At 35.1% G+C, this 19,402-nt stretch overlaps 2 protein-coding genes across 7 annotated transcripts in view; one reads left to right on the top strand and one right to left on the bottom strand.

Moving 5' to 3' along the window:
* The window catches only part of LOC135846809 (uncharacterized), a 208,227-nt gene that overhangs the window by 93,387 nt on the left and 95,438 nt on the right, over nucleotides 1-19,402 (bottom strand). The gene's annotated exons all lie outside the window — the stretch shown is intronic.
* Nucleotides 1-19,402, top strand: part of LOC135846807 (sodium/hydrogen exchanger 9B2-like) — a 131,962-nt gene that overhangs the window by 55,715 nt on the left and 56,845 nt on the right. For both annotated transcript variants that reach the window (XM_065366089.1, XM_065366090.1), the window contains one exon: nucleotides 12,507-12,594. In XM_065366089.1, coding sequence (XP_065222161.1) covers nucleotides 12,507-12,594 — 88 coding nt within the window. The remainder of the gene's footprint in view (nucleotides 1-12,506; nucleotides 12,595-19,402) is intronic.

Below are 19,402 nucleotides of genomic sequence, written 5' to 3'. Positions count from 1 at the left end.
ATTTCATTATTGGGGGTAATAACTATCCTAAAAACACTAGGAAAAAGTTGTACCTACTTATTTCATCTCGAAAATATGTAAATGGGTATAGCGGGATATTTGTCGGGAAAAAATAAATGTTTCATTTTATTCCCCTTTCTTTCACATCGACGAATGTTTTCTGTTATTCGGTATTACTTAGTTGAAAAACATCAGAAGGCGAAAAAAAGACCGAGCTTAAAAACGAATTTCTGCCAAATGAGCTATTATTTTCGCATTAAAATTAAACGAAGAAAAGGCCAGCGAAAACTTTTACCTTGCAAAAAATTCGGTTTCGGTATTTTTTCTCGCTGCTTTCGCGCATCAGCGAGCTTGTTTTTTTGTGAAACTGTAATACTAACACCTTTGAGATTAAAGTCGGTCGAATTTGGTGTTATAATCTTCTTTAATGGCGTAGACGATTGCGCCTTTAAAACTTTCACTGGTAAAGGAAAAAAAATGATGAAATTTTTTCCAATTTTCGACCGCTTTCTCTTGAAAAAAGAGTTCAAACGAGAAGGTACTTATCTGTACTTACGTAAAGGGTGGATCTTTAATAGAGTTTTATTAATTTCAAAGACGAATGGAGTTTGAAAAAATGTACAGCGAAAAGTGTTTTTTTTATCGTTTTTTGAAGAAATTAATTTTCAAAAATAAAGGTTCTCCATTAAAAGTTGAAATTGAAAAAAAATAATAAAAGCCGCATATGTTGAATTCTTATTTACCAGTCAAAATTACCGAGCTTAAATATTTAATCGTTTTTTTTTATCCGACCCTCTTGACACCTTCCTTCTCCCCTCAAGACCCCACCAACACCTAAACATAAAAGGGAACCTGTTGCTCGTTATGATTTTGACTATTTTTTTTACAGAGCATGAGAATCCACAGGAGCTCTTGAAAAATTTCAGGCACTCAAACAAAAATCGTGGGTCGCACAATAAGGTTTCAAAATTTTCCGAAATCATCCAAAAATTACACATACTAAGTGATGAAAAATTGAACGGTCTCAAGATTACCTACATTTTGGCTGAATAATATACAATGCTTAGAGCATTTACCTGATTTTACAATATTTGATCTGACCTCTAAGAACTTGGGAAAAAATTCCATTCAATTCCAAACATTATGCAAAACATTAAAAAATTACTAATTTTTGAAATTTTTACTCGCATTAAAGTAAACTTTTACATAAGTACCAAGTCTGCTTTACAAGAACTTGAAGCAAAATCATTACTGAATTGCTGAATTTCTGAGAGGTCTGACAGAAGATAGACAATCTTGAAAGGCCAAACAGGAAGATAGATGACCTTGAGAAGCCATGCTGACGGGTCAGTGAACTTGAGATGTCAGACAAGCAGAAACACAACCTTTGGAGACTATACAAAGGAGTCGGTGACCTTGAGAGTTCAGACACGCAGCCCAATAACCTTGAAAGGTCAGATATACGACCTTGGAAAACCATACCGATGGGTTAATGACCTTGAGGTGACAAACAGGCTGATGTACAATCTTAAGTGACTAGACTGAAAAGTCAGTGACCTTGAGAGATCAGAGAAGTCAATCAGAAAGGTGACTCTGAGAAGTCGTATAGACAGGTCAATGACCTTAAGAGGTCAGACAGACGGATTAATAACATTAAGAGGACCGACGGTCAGAAAGAAGTCCCTGGGAGGCTGAACAGGTAGGGCAGTGACCTTGAGAGTTTAGACATTCGAGCCAATAACCTTGAAACATCAGACCGGAACCGAGCGTTTGGTTGTGCTATGGGAGATCTCAGCATAAAGCTCGGGCTTGGATTGGACGATCATGTCTGATCGAGCGAAAAGTCAATTTGACCAGAAAACACGTCCACGATTCAAAACTTTCTTTGGAGGGGAAACGAGGGGATTGTAGCATCAGAAATATTTGCCCAAAAATTTCGAACCTATTATTTCAAACATTTGATAAAATTTCAGATAGTGTATGTATGTACATTTTTTAAAATTGTGTTATTTCATGATGAATCTTCAGCATTTTAATGCTTTTTTTGAATATTTTTAGTCTGTTTTGCACAATTTTACAATAATTGATCAAGATTTTTTCATATTATTTGGTGATTTTTAGGGATTTAAATGCTCTTTTTTTCAATGTTCTTACATAGGGTTCTAACAAAACTTCCAGACAAAAAATCATGACCCTTTTTCATGACCTTGTGGAGGGAGAAATATTTGGAAAACCCCAAAAACTACCATAAAATAAAAAATTAAATTTCTGATTTTGAAGTTTTTGATTTTTCACCAAGAGTTCAAGAATGAATATTTTTGAATCTTGATTTCTTTGAAGATAAGAAAATATAGACTAATTCAAATCCTCTTTAGCCATCTGGATATCGGATTCATGCACTCTCGTTCTGTTGGAAAAATAGTGATGGAAATATTGGTGATGTCAAAATGATATCTCTCACAATTCTATAACTAGCTCATTGAGATCTCAGGATCGGGCGAATCGCGGATGTAAAATGGGTTCCCTCCCCAATATTTACATATTTATAATACGTGGGGTTAAAGTTGGATTAATTGAAGCTTGAGCTAAGAAATGATTGAACTTTCGACGGAATGATATATTTATGGTAAAGTTGGAAATATTCATTGAATTCTCAAAGTCACGAAAGTTGAATAAAAATCCAAGACAAATTCACATTTAGGACATTTATTCTTATACTTAAGGGATAAAACAAAGACAAATAAAAAGGATCGCAACCCAGGGGAATTCTGGGAATACTTAAACTAGGAGTTACAAAAAGGAAAATAAATATTAAAAAAAGAAAGAAATGAAGTGAACCATCTGTTGAACTCAAAACTAAAATGCACGTCCTGAGCGATACGTCATTTTCAAACAAAAAAGAAAATAAAGAAAGACAATGTGAGCCAACCTCTTGAAACTTAAATCTAAAGTTGGAATGTAAACCAAGGCAACTATTTATTAAAACCTATCTCTGTGCATTTCAAAGAGTGATCCGAGACAACTGAAGATTCACTAATTGACCCATAGGGACTTAACTTGAGGAACAATGTCATTGCAGATGATGACAAAGTCCGAGGCTGCAGACACCAAAATTTCATTAAAGTCCAATAAATCACGAACTGAAGGAAGCTAAAGCTGGAAACAGTAGGAACCACAGTTGGAAATATTGAGCTAAAGATGGATTTATTGGTCTCTTCTGGCTAATGGGCTCCAGCCCATTCGCGGAGATGGAAGTAAAGTTGGAACTATACTTGGTGGCGTCGATGTCTGCAGTCCTACCTAAATTGTCTCAGATCAGAGCTTTTATAACTGCGTTTTTTACGAGAAATTGGGCGGGGGAACGTATGCAGTCAGTGATGCACATGCTCAACGCTTCTAGCGGCGCTATCTTTCGCAGCTGGCGCTAGAATTACATCTTGTTCGATTATACTTGGCGATATTCGTGTTGAACTGGTTTTCTATTGGTTGTTATCGCGAGAGTGGTGGACAGCTTGGCGCCACCACCTAAAAAACGATGATGTAATCAAGTATAATCGGCTATGTTCGATAATTTCTTGATTATAATTGGACATAAGCACCACCACCACTGACGAGTAGGAAGTTTAAATTGTCGCGGCTTGGTCACTGACATCATAATTGGTCACTAAAATGATCGAAAATCTGTCGCTTAGGGGGTAGAAAAATATTCTGCTGCTATGGCGAATGAGAATTTTCCTCCCAATTAGGAGACAGGAAAATTTTCTCCCATTAAGGTGACTGAACTTTTCGTATATGTAAATTTCTCCCAGTGTAGGTGACGGATAAAAATATTTTTCTCCCACATAAGTGGGAGAACTTCGAGTATTTTTCTCCCACTACAACCTATTTTTCACATTTTTACCGCACAAAAATACTCCCCCCCCCAAAAAAAAAAAAAAATAACTTGAAACTGCGACGAAATCGAACAGGGTTGCCATTTTTTACACGGTCAAAAATTAGGAATTTCTGTTTTTCAATTTTTTTTTCATTTTTATGGACTTCACGTTGTAATTTTCGCACAATTTCAACAATCTAAGTTTTTAAAATCAAAGAACTTGTAAATAACCTTTTTAAGTTAGAAACAAAGAATACCTAAATGGTTAAAAAAAAAAATTCACTGAAATTTCGTTCTTTTTTCGATGATTTTTAGATATTTTAATGCTTTTCAGAGTACTTTTAGTATCATTTCAACACTTTCGCGCATTTTCCACAAGTTACATTTGGATTAAAACTCTACACGAAATGAAGAACCATCAATAAAATTCTTTCCGTAAAATTGAATCTCTGGAAAATAAATACAGGGTAGGTACTTTTTTCTGGAGAAGGAAGGGAGATGTGAGGCGCCGAAAAACCCCGCTAAAAACGATATCCAATTGTTTCCGATTTTGGTTATTTAGGATTATGAACGCATCTTCTTAACAGAATAGCCCCACCCTCTCTTCTGCCTGCAAAAAAGAAAAAACTTGGTAGCAATTTGCAATTACTCAGTCAAGATTTTCAAACACAGTAATCCGAATTAATCCACTCTCAAGTCAGACGTAGCCTTACGCGTTGTACGGACACAAAAAAAAATAATTTATTTTAATATCTCGAGGCCATTCTCGTATTTTGTAAAAATTGAATAGGGAAATGAACTATCAAAAGCATAAACTTCGAGGATCCAAACAAAAAACTCACAGGGGAAATCCTGCCATCTTTCTTGGCGTATCCATTTGCAGGTGGAAGTTTCCACGAAGTTGATTTTAAATAAAATTTTCATTTTAGTTTTAGGCTATATGTATATTCTCAAGCTTGTGGTAAGAGTGAAGGATTAGGGAAAGTATTCTGTTTTTTTTTCAAGTTTGTAGAAGGCGAATTTCACGAATGGGCTTTTATAGACCTGCTTTCAGGTAATTTTTTCAATTCACTCTTGCTACGATGAAATTTTCATTCAAATACTAACAAAAAAATGACAAGTCTGCGGATGTCTCCCCTTCGAATATCTCAATTGCCTTTTTCAATAATCATTTTACTGCTAGAAGAGGAATCGATAGAAGGGCCTAAAATACACCACTAGACAAAATTTCAAGAGCAGCAATTCATTTTTAGATTTCTGGCGAAATTTTAGAAACTAAAATTTGAGCTAGAAATGGGAAAAAATCAGAATTTTGCCAAATTGATCTAAAAAGCTAAAATTTGGTTTGTAATCGTACCATATTTTCGATCTCCTTTTTCAATTTTTTTCAAAAAAAATCACTGGAGAAAATGTTTGATTGTACTTAAATCAAAGTAAAGTGCTGCAAAGGTGATAAATCCGAGTTTATAGGAGCTATAGTTCATTTTCAAGCTACTCGCAGCGTTTTTTCCAAAACTGGAGAATCCAAATATCCGCTGGAGGCTTCGGGACGGTTCGAAACCCTCTCCAATCAACTCGGATGGTCAAAAATAGGATTCAAACCAAACTTTACTCTCGTAAGTAAAGGTAAAATTCAAGTTTTTCCCAATTTTAACCCAATTTTGAATTTTTCAAAAAATTCGCCAAAAATCGAAAAATGAATAGCAGCACCTGAAATTTTGGCTGGTGATGTATTTTGAGGTCTTCTATAGATTCCCTTTTTTCTGGTTCAAAAATGATCACGCCAGTTGAGATGAGTATAGGTAAGTATAACTTCTATTTTCAGACTAATTTTTGTTCTGAAAAGTTAACATAACACACGGTGAGTAGATAACTGATATAAAAAGTCATGAACTAAAAAAATAAATAATGGCAAAAACTAGTTTTCAACCATCAAGTAAATAGGTAGGTACCTATTTTTAATATAACACCGGTGTTTTTCAAATTCTCCACAAATTCGCCTAATGGCAAACTGTGAAAAACATCGACTCGAGCATTCAACCCCCGATACAAATATACGTCATTAACCGTAAAGTCAAAACTTGGCAAAAATAACGAGCTAAAAACACGTTGGGAACATCCACCGAAGCAAATTATAGGCGTATAGGGTCACGAATCTGGTAAAAGCCAGCTTGTACTTTTATTTCACACATCAAAACACAAATTGCGATTAATAAAAGCCCAAAAAAGGCTGAAATAATGACCTGTATTATATTAACGACCGAATGTGCTATCCGTTGACAAATAGTATGGTACATACATATACCATAGAAAGCGCCAAGCGCCCAGAAACACGCTGATTCCAATTGCCGCTTTTCTGACAAAATTAATAGTGTTGTATTACCACAGAAGAACATTTCAAGTGATATCGAGTCGATTCCCAAGTTGGAGGAATTACAGCGTACGAGAGATTCTTTTTATTTATTTACTTTTTCAGCGACCAACGCTGAACTACTATGTACATATAAGATGGCAAAAACGATTCGAACCGACCTGACCCGATACCTACGTTTAGCATCTTCGTCGTGCATTTTAGCATAAATTTGATACGTACGTACAGAAATTTCATGATCGATTGGCTTATTACATTAGCTACACGAGACGATATCGTAAGCCACGACTTGTGTATCTCATCTGTTGTAAAATTCATCTAACACACGTGCTCGAGCATTGTTCATGTTTACGACCCAAGACCCTTTTTTGGGCGAGTTCGCTGGGTAATGAAATTATTCATCCTTTACAAAACGTCTCTCGATCAATTCCAACTTCTGCCTTACTGTACGCAAGACATGGCCATAGTTGGTAGTCCTGGATAAACATTAAAATACGAGTAATTCGAATTTTGTATATTGGTGCTCGAGAGAGGCGCAAGTTGTTGAGAAAGTTACTTCGTCACCGTAGGCGCTCACTGTTGGCTTTTCATTTCGTATTAATGAGGCGAATCAAAGCTTTATCGTTGTAACTTTCGATACACTGAGAGGCTACCAGTTTACCGAGCTAAATCTCCCTTTGCCTTTGTAAAATACTAAATTGAACTGCAATTTCATTAAGGTCTGCATTTCATACACACAACGTTAATTTACTTATTGGGTGAAATACACTTGCTGCACAGTCTCTCCTTACTACGTCGTCAAATGCCACAATCATAATCGTATTATGTACACGAGAAACCGCCAAGAAATTTCTCGATACGTAAATGTTTGAAAATTATAATGGAGTTTAGCGGTTCGTAGTTGTACCGAAGTTTATACTCCAGATCGAGTGTAATTAGTGGACAAGTTAATTTGCAAGTCTGCAAACTTCACAGCAAAGGGCAGCCTTGTACCTTGTGAAAGAGCAAATGTTTCAGTTCGTGTAACGTACAAATAACTCTAAAATACGGTAAAAATTTCAACTACGTTTCTGCAGCTTTCAGTAAATGCACTGTTGCTAAACGGCCAAGTTCATGTGTTGCATTTGTTTTGCTGCATTCGCATCGAATAACCTAGTAAAAATATCCGATGGAGCGGAAATTTCTGCTTTACACGTAACGTAATCAGTAGACACGATTCGTTTTCTAACAAATTCACGTTCTTTTCAATGAAAAGGTGTAACTTTAGTTTTGCATAAACGATTTTCTATCTGTATATATTTTCCTCATCGTGTATACTGTTGCATTAAACTGACGTTTGATGAAGGAATATGTATTTCCAAAAGAATTTCTAGGGCAACTCGCGTCAATTCCGATCGAGCTCCGAAACTGAAATTCGAATCGCTGAAAGAACATGTCACTCACACTTCAAAATCAAATTTAGAAATATTTTTGACGAATTTTTGGAAAGTCTCCCAAAACTGATTAGGTACAACTTGTTACTCGCGAGCAGGCGTGTAATGGGAAAACTACTCTGAAAAACGTCTGGAGCGATTCCAGTATTCTGCAGAAAAAATCCAACTTTTACTGGAGGCACCAGATTAGCTCAAAAGACAGTGATAACAATTGATTCAGAGAGTCCACTTTAGCACAGACAAAATTTTGGGTCAAAAAATAGGAAAAAACAAACTCTGGCAATTTTGGATAAATATCAAGGTTCCAATCAGGAAGGAGGAGGGGATTAGGTCGGCTCAACATTTTTCTGTTCTCAAATAGGACAAGAAAAAATGAAGAAAAAAATGAAATTTTGAAAGATGGAGAAAATAAATAAGAAAATTCATAGTTTCATTTAAAAAATTGAAAAAACAGGACTTCTTGGATTCTGAAGAGTTGACAATTTTGACAAAAATCAAAGTATTTTGAAAAGTTGATAAGAAAAGGACTTTTTAACACTTTTAGCAACCAAAAAAAAACTTGGATTTTTTCACAATAACTTCTGGCAAAAAAAGCATGATTTTGAATGATTTTGACAGAAAAGCTGGACTTTTGGACAATTTTAGCAAAACCCACGACTTATAGTCCGGCATATGACAATAGGGGTAATTGCACCCCCCCCCCAACCGATCCTCCGGGACAACTTTTTTCTTAAAGGGGAGATCCTAAGGAACATTTTGAAGTAAACTTGCCCAAAAAAAAGTTGGACTTACTTACAAAATGGCGGCCATTTTGATTGACTGGTCAGCCGAAATCGCAGATTTTGCATTTCAACATATGACTTGCACAAAATTTTTCAAACCTTACAAAGGTAGATCGAAAGATCATGCAAAAATTTATCACCTGTCAAAATTTCAAGTGCTCAAGTGCGTTTTTCGATTTTTAGCGAATTTTTGAAAATCTAATTTAGGCCAAAAATGAGGGAAAAAATCAAAATTTTACCAAATTGACCAAGAAAGCTGAAATTTGGGATATACCCTATTTTCGACATTCCAAATCGATTGGAAACGGTTTCAACACGTTTTGAGCAGTTCTGGAGCCTCCAGTACATTTTTGAAACTCGAAATTCCCACAAAATTCCATCAAATTGGAGTTGTAAAGCTCAAATTTAACCTAAAAACTAAATTCAATACGCTACGAAGTACTGCAGGTAAATTTCAAGTCGTTTTGGAGCCTCCAGCGACATTAATCTGTCGAATGGAGTAGGCAAACTGAAATTTACTTCACAGACTACATGGCGGTTTCAAATGGTTTTGAAGCTTCCAGCTACTTTGAGGAAATTTCAATTTTCCAAAAAAATGCCATACAAACCTTTCAAAAAGTCGCTGGAGGCTCCAAAACGACTTGAAATCCACCAGCAGTCAACTTCGTAACGTATTGAATTCAGTTTGCAGAATGAATTTCGACTCTCCATCTCAGTTTGATGAAATTTTGGGGAAATTTCAAGTTTCAAAAATCTACTGGAGGCTCCAGTAATTTTCAAAAAAGTCGCTGGAGGCTCTAAAATGACTTGAACCCACCTGAAGACGTCTTCACATGGTGTTAAAATTGAAGTGTAGAGTACATTTCAGCTTTTCCCTCTCCATTTGATGAAATTTTGTGAAAATTTAAAGTTTCAAAAATCTGCTAAAGGCTTCAGGAATTTTCAAAAAGTCGCTAGAGGCTCCAAAACGGCTCGAAATTCACTTGCAGTACTTCGTAGCGTATTGAAATTAGTTTTTAGAATAAATTTCAGCTTTACAACTCCAATTTAATGAAATTTTGTGGGATATTGAGTTTCAAAAATCTGCTGGAGGCTCCAGAACTGCTCAAAACGGGTTGAAACCGTTTAATCGATTTGGCATGTCGAAAATAGGGTATATCCCAAATTTCAGCTTTCTTGGTCAATTTGGTAAAATTTATTTGATTTATTTCCCTCATTTTTGGCCTAAATTAGATTTTCAAAAATTCGCCAAAAGTCGAAAAACGCACTTTAGGACTTGAAATTCAGACAGATGATAATTTTTTGCATGATCTTTCGATCTACCTTTGTAAAGCTGGAAAAATTTCGTGCAAGTCCTATGTTGAAACGCAAAATCTGCGATTTCGGCTGACCTGTCAATCAAAATGACCGCCATTTTGTAAGTAAGGCCAACTTTTTTTTGGGCAAGTTTACTTTAAAATGTTCCTTAGGACGTCCCCTTTAAGAAAAAAGTTGTCCCGGAGGATCGGCGGGGGGGGGGGGTGCAATTATTGTCATATGCCGGACTATTATAGAACGAAATTTTTCGAATGTTTCAATTGAAAAAGGGGAGCAATTCTTTAAAGATAGGACTAAAAAAAGAACTTTTTTGAAATTTTGACAAAAAAACCATGACCTTTCGATATTTTTGCCATAGAAACAGGACATTTGTGAAATTTTAGCAAGAGAAGAAAACTTTTTAAATATTTTAATCGAAACAACGCATACTAAAAAGCCAAAGAAATGACTTTTTGGTAATTTTGGAAAAAAATCATGACTTTTGGGTAATTCTGACAGAAAAGCAGGACTTTTGAGTAACAAAATATGTACCTACAAGATTTAAGAAGAAATTATTTGAATGTTTCAATTGAAACAAGAATAACTCTATTTGGAAATTTGGCTAAGAAAAAACTAAAAAGGTCTTTTTGGCAATTTTGACAAAAAAATCACGAATTCGCATAATTTTGGTAGAAAAGCAATATTTGGAAAATCTTTAACAAATTTGGAAGGAATTTTTTTTTGAATATTTTAATTTTTAATACATTTTATTTATTGAAATAGAGGAGAGATTCATTAAAAATATGACAAGAAAAGAACTTTTTGGCAATGGGGGGGGGATTTTATTTAAAAATTACTATTGGGTAATTTTTTCAAAAAAATCGTGAATTTGGATAATTCTTTCATCTAAATTAGGCTACGGGGGTGACTAGGTTCATATTTTTTTATCCTCAAATGTGGAGCACTTTCATAAAAAATTTCAAGTTTGATAAAAAAATACAAAAATTTTCGCTATTTTTTTCAAAAAAAAAAAGTTTAATGTATTACACAAGTAAAAAATCAGCCTTCAAAACGAAAATCCGATCAAAAAAATAGTCAATGTAACATAAATGAAAGATCTTAGCAATCCAAGTAATAAAATTATTCGACAAGATTTTTCAAGAACCTTAGTTTAAGTTTTGTATAATACGACAAATTTTTAAAGACCCTGAATTTTAAACCGAAATTTCTCTCTTTCGTCATCCCCACTAAAATATGTAGTTAGGATAGGAACTATTCAAAATTTACTTTCAAACTCCACAGTCCAAAATTTTGGATAAAGAACTTCTCCAAGATTTTCAAAATTTGAAAAAATTCAAATCTATTGATTTTGAAATGGAAAATATGCCTAAACAAATACAATGTATAGACGACCTATGACAATACGCGAAACTTAATTAAGTATCTATGTACTAGACGAATTGATTATACTTAATACGTAAAACTGTAGACTTTTGCAGACTACACGAGACACGTACGCCTACGGTGATAAATTCGACATTAAAATGTACTCAACGGACGTACGGTTGAATAGATAATTGAACGATTACTTGTTGAAAGTGCCGACTCGTATTTGAAATAATTATTTCTGTCACGATTACAAAATTTTTATCTCTCGTACCAGCACTAAATTTTAAGCAAAGAAGTGTAATTTTACCAACAGTAATTCCAACTCCACGATGAAGTTCTATAGTCTACATCGCATCGATTCTCAAATTACTTAGGTACCTACGACGAAAAAAAAAAGGGTCGAAAAACAGAGAAGAAAAAAAACTTTCGTTAAGGGTCGAATTGACGCGCAAATGCCTATAAAATTCGCAAACAAGGTCGCATCTTGAATTTTGGAATGCCTACGCTAAAGTAACGTACGTTGACTCGGGCACACAAGGGCACCAGGCTGATAAATCGTTCATTACTTAAATTCGACCCCATTTGTCGGCCGGATAAGCAAGCTTAAAAAGTACCAAGTGCCCACCAATTTAAAGTAAATTTTTCTCCCGAGGATAAATTTGCTCGCGTCATTTTGAGAAAATATTATAAAAACATAGACAAAACCAAAACCAAAAAAAAAGCAGGGCGCTCACATGCACTGCTACCAACATTAGGCTACATTCATCGTAGGCTGGAATTTTTTTTTCAAACTTTGCTCGGTTCGATTGGTTATGGGGGTATGCGACGGCAGCAGACGGCCGGGGGTTACATTGATTTTTTGGGGCGGCAGCACCTCCCAATTTATACTGTTTACGCGATACCGTTACACCAGCTACCGTCGAGTATTGGGTCGTGATATTCCGGCGCGTTCAATTCAGTTGGCCGATGTTATCTTTAACTCGCTGGTATTTAGTAAACTTTACCAATAATTGACGAATAGTCGTTTCTGTAAATACATAACCGTTCGTTTACGAATTACGAGTCCGAATGAAACCCTCGTCGTCGGTTCCGAACCGTACGAGTACGAAGCTCTGAAACCGGTTATGCCGTCTTGAACCATTCCAGTGTTTTTATTTTTATTAAATTTTTATTTTTATTTTTCATTTATTTATTTATTTTTTCATTTCGTTTCGTCGTCGTAATTTTTTTTCGTCGATATATTTCGCGTTGTTGTTGTTTTTTTACTCGAGTTTTTCGTTCTTCTTTTCGATTTTTAATTTAATTTTTTTCTCCTTCGGTTTGCTTTTTGTGTTAATTTTTCGTGATGTCTGATTTGGCAGATGCAGCCGAAAAAAATGTCGGATCTCATTTATCGCCCGAAAAAGCCAGCCCTGATGCGATTATCGATGGAAATGCACGACCGAAAAAGTGAGTACATCGACATTTTATTCTTTATCTATCAGACTATCACACACTATACCAGACGAACTGATACACGTAAGCTCGGGTATAAACAAACAAATACTCGTATATTTACTCGAGTTCCCATCAAGTTTGCACGAGTTTTTGCAATGCATAGAGATTACGTTCTATCTAATTTAATCTTCGTTTACTAGAGGACCATTATTCACATTTATTTATGATTTAAACACTGCTAATACCTGCGTTTCGATATGAATCATCTACCTAAATGTGACTCAATATTTCAAATACAAAACTGACAACTGTTCGAGGATTACGAATTACAACTCCAGTTTTGTCACGTTCAATTTCCAACATCATCACCAGACAAAATTTCAGGTACTGAATTGTATTTTTCGATTTTAAATGATTTTTTGAAAATCAAACTTTGGTTCAAAATTGAAAAATAATCACAATTTTATAAAATTGGCCTACAAAGGTGAAATTTCTTTCATAGCTAATTCTCACCCCTCCACTCCACCGATAGGAAATTCAATATTCCTAAGCTTCACTAATATTCGAGCATGACTTGTTTTCCTCTGAGAGCTCAAAAAGCCCCACACATTGGTTTTTCAGTCATAACTTTTCAAATCACCCAGATATTAAAAAAACAATCAAACGGAAGGATTTTTGAGTCTCGTAACGAGGGGTGGGGGGTTTGTTATGCAATGCTTGGAGAAAATCATTTTTTGACAACTTTCTACCCATACTAAAAAATGCATAAAATCTGATGATCGATTTCTTGGGGGCAGTACTGATGGAAAAAACCGCAACCCCCCCCCCCCCCAATAACAAAGTCGAGAATGAGCTCTTTTTAGAGAAAATTTCAATTTATTTGCCTAGTTGTGACACCTTTGCAAAAGAGAATTGATGGAGGGGGGGGGGGGTTCATCGCATACATGACTGAAAATAACAGATAACAGATAATATCACATAGTCCGGCATATGACAATAGGAGTAATTGCACGCCCCCCCCGCAGATCCTCCGGGACAACTTTTTTCTTAAAGGGGACATCCTAAGGAACATTTTAAAGCAAACTTGCCAAAAAAAAAGTTGGCCTTACTTACAAAATGGCGGCCATTTTGATTGACAGGTCAGCCGAAATCGCAGATTTTACGTTTCAACATATGACTTGCACGAACTTTTTCAAACTTTACAAAGGTAGGTCGAAAGATCATGCAAAAATTTATCACCTGTCAAAATTTCATGTGCTAAAGTGGGTTTTTCGATTTTTGGTGAATTTTCAAAAATCAAATTTTGGCCAAAATGTGAGAAAAAACTCAAAATTTTACCAAATTGACCTAGAAAGCTGAAATTTGGGATGTACCCTATTTTCGACCTGCCAAATCGATTGGAAACGGTTTCAACCCGTTTTGAGCAGTTCTGGAGCCTCCAGCAGATTTTTGAAACTCGAAATTCCTATACAAAATTCTATCAAATTGTAGTTGTAAAGTTGAAATTTATTCTAAAAACTAATTTCAATACGCTACGAAGTACTGCAAGTGAATTTCAAGTCGTTTTGGAGCCTCCAGCGACTTTTTGAAAATTCCTAAACCCTCCAGCAGATTTTTGAAACTTTAAATTTTCACAAAATATCATCAAAATGGAGATGGAAAGCTGAAATTTACCCTACACTCCGATTTTAATATTCTCTGAAGACGACTTCAGGTGGTTTCAAGTCACTTTAGAGCCTCCAGCGATTTTTGAAACTTGGAATTCCCGCAACATTAATTTGTTAAAAGGAGTTGACAAGCTGAAATTCACTTCGCAGAATACATGGTGGTTTCAAATGGTTTTGAAGAAGCTTCCAGCTACTTTTAGAAAATTTCAATTTGCCAAAAAAACGCGATACAACCTTTCAAAAAGTCGCTGGAAGATCCAGAACGACTTGAAATCCACTAGCAGTCAACTTCGTAGTGTATTGAAATTATTTTGCAGAATGAATTTCGACTCTCCATCTCAGTTTGATGAAATTTTGAGGAAATTTCAAGTCTCAAAAATCTACCGGAGGTTCCAGTAATTTTCAAAAAAGTCGCTGGAGGCTCTAAATTACTTGAACCCACCTGAAATCATCTTCAGAGGGTGTTAAAATCGGAGTGTAGAGTAAATTTCAGCTCTCCATCTCCATTTGATGAAATTTTGTGAAAATTTAAAGTTTCAAAAATCTGTTGGAGGCTTTAGGAATTTTCAAAAAGTCGCTGGAGGCTCCAAAACGACTTGAAATTCACTTGCAGTACTTCGTAGCGTATTGAAATTAGTTTTTAGAATAAATTTCAACTTTACAACTACAATTTAATGGAATTTTGAGGGAATTTCGAGTTTTAAAAATCTGCTGTAGGCTCCAGAACTGCTCAAAACAAGTTGAAACCGTTTCCAATCGATTTGGCAGGTCGAAAATAGGGTATATCCTAAATTTCAGCTTTCTTGGTCAATTTGGTAAAATTTTGAGTTGTTTCTCACATTTTGGCCAAAATTTTTATTTTTGAAAATTCACCAAAAATCGAAAAACGCACTTTAGCACTTGAAATTTTGACAGGTGATAAATTTTTGCATGATCTTTCAATCTACCTTTGTGAGTTTTGAAAAAGTTCGTGCAAGTCCTTTGTTGAAATGCAAAATCTGCGATTTCAGCTGACCTGCAGTCAATCAAATTGGCCGCCATCGCCATTTAGTAAGTAAGGCCAAGGTTTTTTTGGGCAAGTTTGACTCAAAATGTTCCTTAAGGATGTCCTCTTTAAGAAAAAAGTTGTCCCGGAGGATTGGCGTGGGGGGTGGGGGTGCAATTACTCCTATTGTCATATGCTGGACTATATCGAGGTTTTTGGGAATGCTGAGTCCGAGTATCAAACTGGTTTTTTGATGATCTGACCCTTCCAAGCCCTAACAGATGCCTAATACCTAAAGGGTACCCCGCTACCCCCCCTCCCCGATAAAATAAATGAAATGCCCGTGTCTTCGGATTTTTGAAATTTTGATGAAGCATTGCGGTGTTTCTCTAAGAAAATATAGGAGCTAAAAAATTTTCAGTCACGGCACCCCCTTTGCCCACAATGGCAAAAAACTTTTTTTTCGGGGATAAAATCATAATGTACTTCTACGAGTTTTCCCAGAGGGGAGATATTGTCAAAAGAAAATTTAAAACCACCACATCTCCGAATCTAAATTCAAGTACACAAAATTTTTTATCTTTCAAAAATATACCTTCGTGATTACTATTATTGATTTTTTTTTAAAAATTTTTCCTCCAGGTGGGTCATCTTCAAAAAGTCAAAAAACACTTGGAAATGTGTTTTTTGTATAATGGCAACACAAAAAAAAAACGATACTGCCAGTGATACAGCTTCGAAATTTTGCACGCAGACCTCTAAAAACAATTGAAAATCAAACAACTTCTTGAACACCCCATTTTGAGCCCATGGGCACCCCCTCTCCCAATTTTGGGGCGAAATAAGATTGACAATATGGGTATCGTTATCATATGAATCGAACCCTCTGAACACGAATATGCAGTTAGATTTGCAGTTGGACCCTTCTGAGGGCCACATTGGGCAACCCTCTTCTTCAAATGTGGCCTTCAGAAGGGTTCAAGTGTGAATATAACTTCATATCCGTGTTTAGTGGGGTTCTTCGCAAATATTTAGCATTAATGATGCCAAAATATTGAAAAATATCATTCCTAAAACTGAGGAAATATTTTGGAACGCAGTGGTATCTACCAATGTTTTAGATTTCAAAAACTCGAGAAATACCAAAATCTATGCATACTAAAATCTAATTTAAAAGTTCCCCAATCCTCAAACGTAACACAGGAAACAAACGAACAGAAATTCTTCTCACATACATTCGATATACCTACGTACGATATTACTCGTGCGATAAATTATTCAAAATTACGTGTATGAAATGTCATTACTTTTTAGCATCGTGGGGGTTGAAGTTCGCCTTACAACGCGCAGGGAAACCTATATTACGTACACGTAATGCATGTTGGGTATTCGTACCATCGCAAATGCGAAAAAAAAACCATGTTCGAGTGAATTGACATTAAAGGTTGAAGACTTACTGACGATGTAATTTATATTTTCGACGTCGTCGTCGTCGTCGTCAACTACTGGTATCGCTCTTCTCTTAACCGAAAAATAAATCTACTTCCCTTAAGTATTACTTAAAGCTGTCAAAAATCCGATAAAATCTGTCCTCTTGCTGACTCGTACTCGGTTATAAAGACGTTTAATTTATTGTTGCTCGCTTTATATTTAATTAAAAGACGTTAATTTTAATTTAAAGGATGGTATAATTTAGTGAAATTAACTAAATATCTCGAAAAAAAATTGCTACCTGCTTGCAAATAAAAAGCACGTGCTGATATTTTAAAAATTATGAAGGTCTCTTTTTACACGTACGAGTACATGTAGGTCTGAATGTTTCAAAACAGTAACCCTAGACTTGAAAAAAAATAAACACAGCAAACTTTTAATATTAAATTAAATCGAATTTGACCCCAACATGCTATTTCGTCCAATACTTTCATTTTTTCCCTACGTTCTCCATACTGGTCATTGAGATGAATGAAACGTTACACTATCCATGTCAAGTAGGAACATCCACAAAGTTCTTTTTGTACAGTTTACATCTCTATACGAACTTTTTTGTAATCCAATCGTTTCAACGCGATAAAATGCTAAGTTTCGTAATTTCGTATCCGAAAAGTTAAGGTTTTTCAAACTTCTCAAGTTGTTGAACTAGGTAGTTGAGAATTTATCAATAATTCAATCTCTTTTCGAAACATACATCACAAGAAGAAGCATACATATTGATTTCTAATAATTGATTGATGAAGGTAGCAGATACTTACCTATACTTGTAGAAAAGAGTGGAGAGGAGGGCATTAACAAGATCGGCTCCGTGGCAGAAAGATGAACTAGAATTTACTTCAAAGCAATTTGTACGGATGAAAAACATTTCACCTCGTTTACTTACCAAATTTTCTTTATTTCAACTGACCTGGCTCTACCGCGCTCCCCCCTCCCTGCGATGCGAGAAAAATAATTCTAGACTCGTTTGATGAAAAATTTGGAGCAAATTAGATGGAATTAAATTTGAAAAAAAAGTAACCAAGAAATTGGCAAAACGTGAGCAAAACGTTTTAATGTAGAAAAAAAAAGTCAACAAATCAGAACGAAAGGTTCAGATTTTTAATTTTAAAAAGTTGAACTAGATACATTGTAGGTACCTAACGTTTGATGAGAAAGTTCACTTCGACCCTTTCAGCAAGAAGAGGTAACGTGCTTTTTGACAATTTATAGCAAAAAATCATAACTCTTGAACAATGAAAAAAATTAAGCCTTGTTTGATTTTTTTTTTTGACAATTTTATCAGAAAAATATAATGCTTTTGGCCAATTTTTGGAAAAAAGTAAGACGTTTTAGAATTTTTTTCAAAAAAGACAAATTTCTACCACATTTTTGAAAAAAGCGAAAATTTTAGTGAAAAAACAGACTAACGATTTTAGCAAATAGTAGGTAAGAAGTGTTGGAAACTATAACAAAAAAAAAACTTTTTGGCAAAATGACAGAAAATCATAACTTACGAGCAATTTTTGGAAAACAGTGAGACCTTTGGTATTTTAAACAAAATTTTTTAGCAATTTCATCAAAAAGCAAAAATTTTTGTCGATTTTTGAAAAACGGAAATTTTGTCAATTTTTTGACAAAGAGCAAGGTTTTGACTATTTAAGCAAAAAGCAGCACCTTTGGAAATTGTGGGCAAAAAATGATGCTTTTTCGCAATTTTTACCAAAAAAGCGAAAGTTTTTGGGAATTTTTATGAAATTTAAAGAGACGTTTGGACAATTTTGGAACTAAGGGAGACTTTTTGGATTCCCCACCTCCTAAAAAATGACAAACTATCGATTTCTGAAAACGCGATAAAGCAAAAAGTAGTACCTACTTTTGGGAACAATGACAAATAAAACTTTCTTGCAATTTATGGCAAAAAATCGGAACTTTTGGGCAATTTTTGAAAAAAAAGTGAGATGTTTTGGAATTTTCTGCAAGAAAACGACAATTTTAGCAATTTTGAAAACGAGCTAGATTTTTTGTCATTTTTTGAAAAACGATAATTTCTGATTTGAAAAAAAATCACTCTACTTATTGTTAGGTCTCAAAAAAATCCTAGAAGGTGAACAAAGATACACTCATGCTTTTCTACCTAAAATAAGTATTTTATCGAATCTGTTCTTCAGAAATTTGCTCTCGCAGTTTTAACCCTCATCAAATTACATTGGAGATGGATTGACCCTCACAACACCACCACTACCACCAGCCACCACTCTTGGTGACACATATTTCAGAACTATCCCTCATGATGTCACTTCGCGTTCATTTTAAAATGAGAAAAAATATGAAAATTTCATCTTCAATACCTCTACACAGGCAACTGCTAGGAATGTAATATCACTTTAATCACGAACGAGCATTATGTGCATACAGAACAGACCTTACGAGACACACAGTACAAAGATATATTCAGCACACCTACATCGTACACATTTCGCAATTCGAGAGCACATAATTATGCATACGTCACTTAACGCTGCATAATACAAGCGAGCATGGAAAATAATCGGTTATCGCGGTAGTACTTTGCTTTTGTCGAGATGATGAAAAGAACACCACCATCAGAGAGTGTGGTGGAAAACATCGCGACGGTGGTTTCTGTACTTTAACGTAATAGCGACGTTCAAAATGAAAAAAAAAAAAAAACATAGTTCAT

This window comes from Planococcus citri, chromosome 5 (genome assembly GCF_950023065.1).
Source record: "Planococcus citri chromosome 5, ihPlaCitr1.1, whole genome shotgun sequence".
Lineage (NCBI taxonomy): Eukaryota > Metazoa > Arthropoda > Insecta > Hemiptera > Pseudococcidae > Planococcus > Planococcus citri.
The sequence above is the reverse complement of the archived record's forward strand: the minus strand, read 5'-3'. Positions and strand labels throughout refer to the sequence as shown.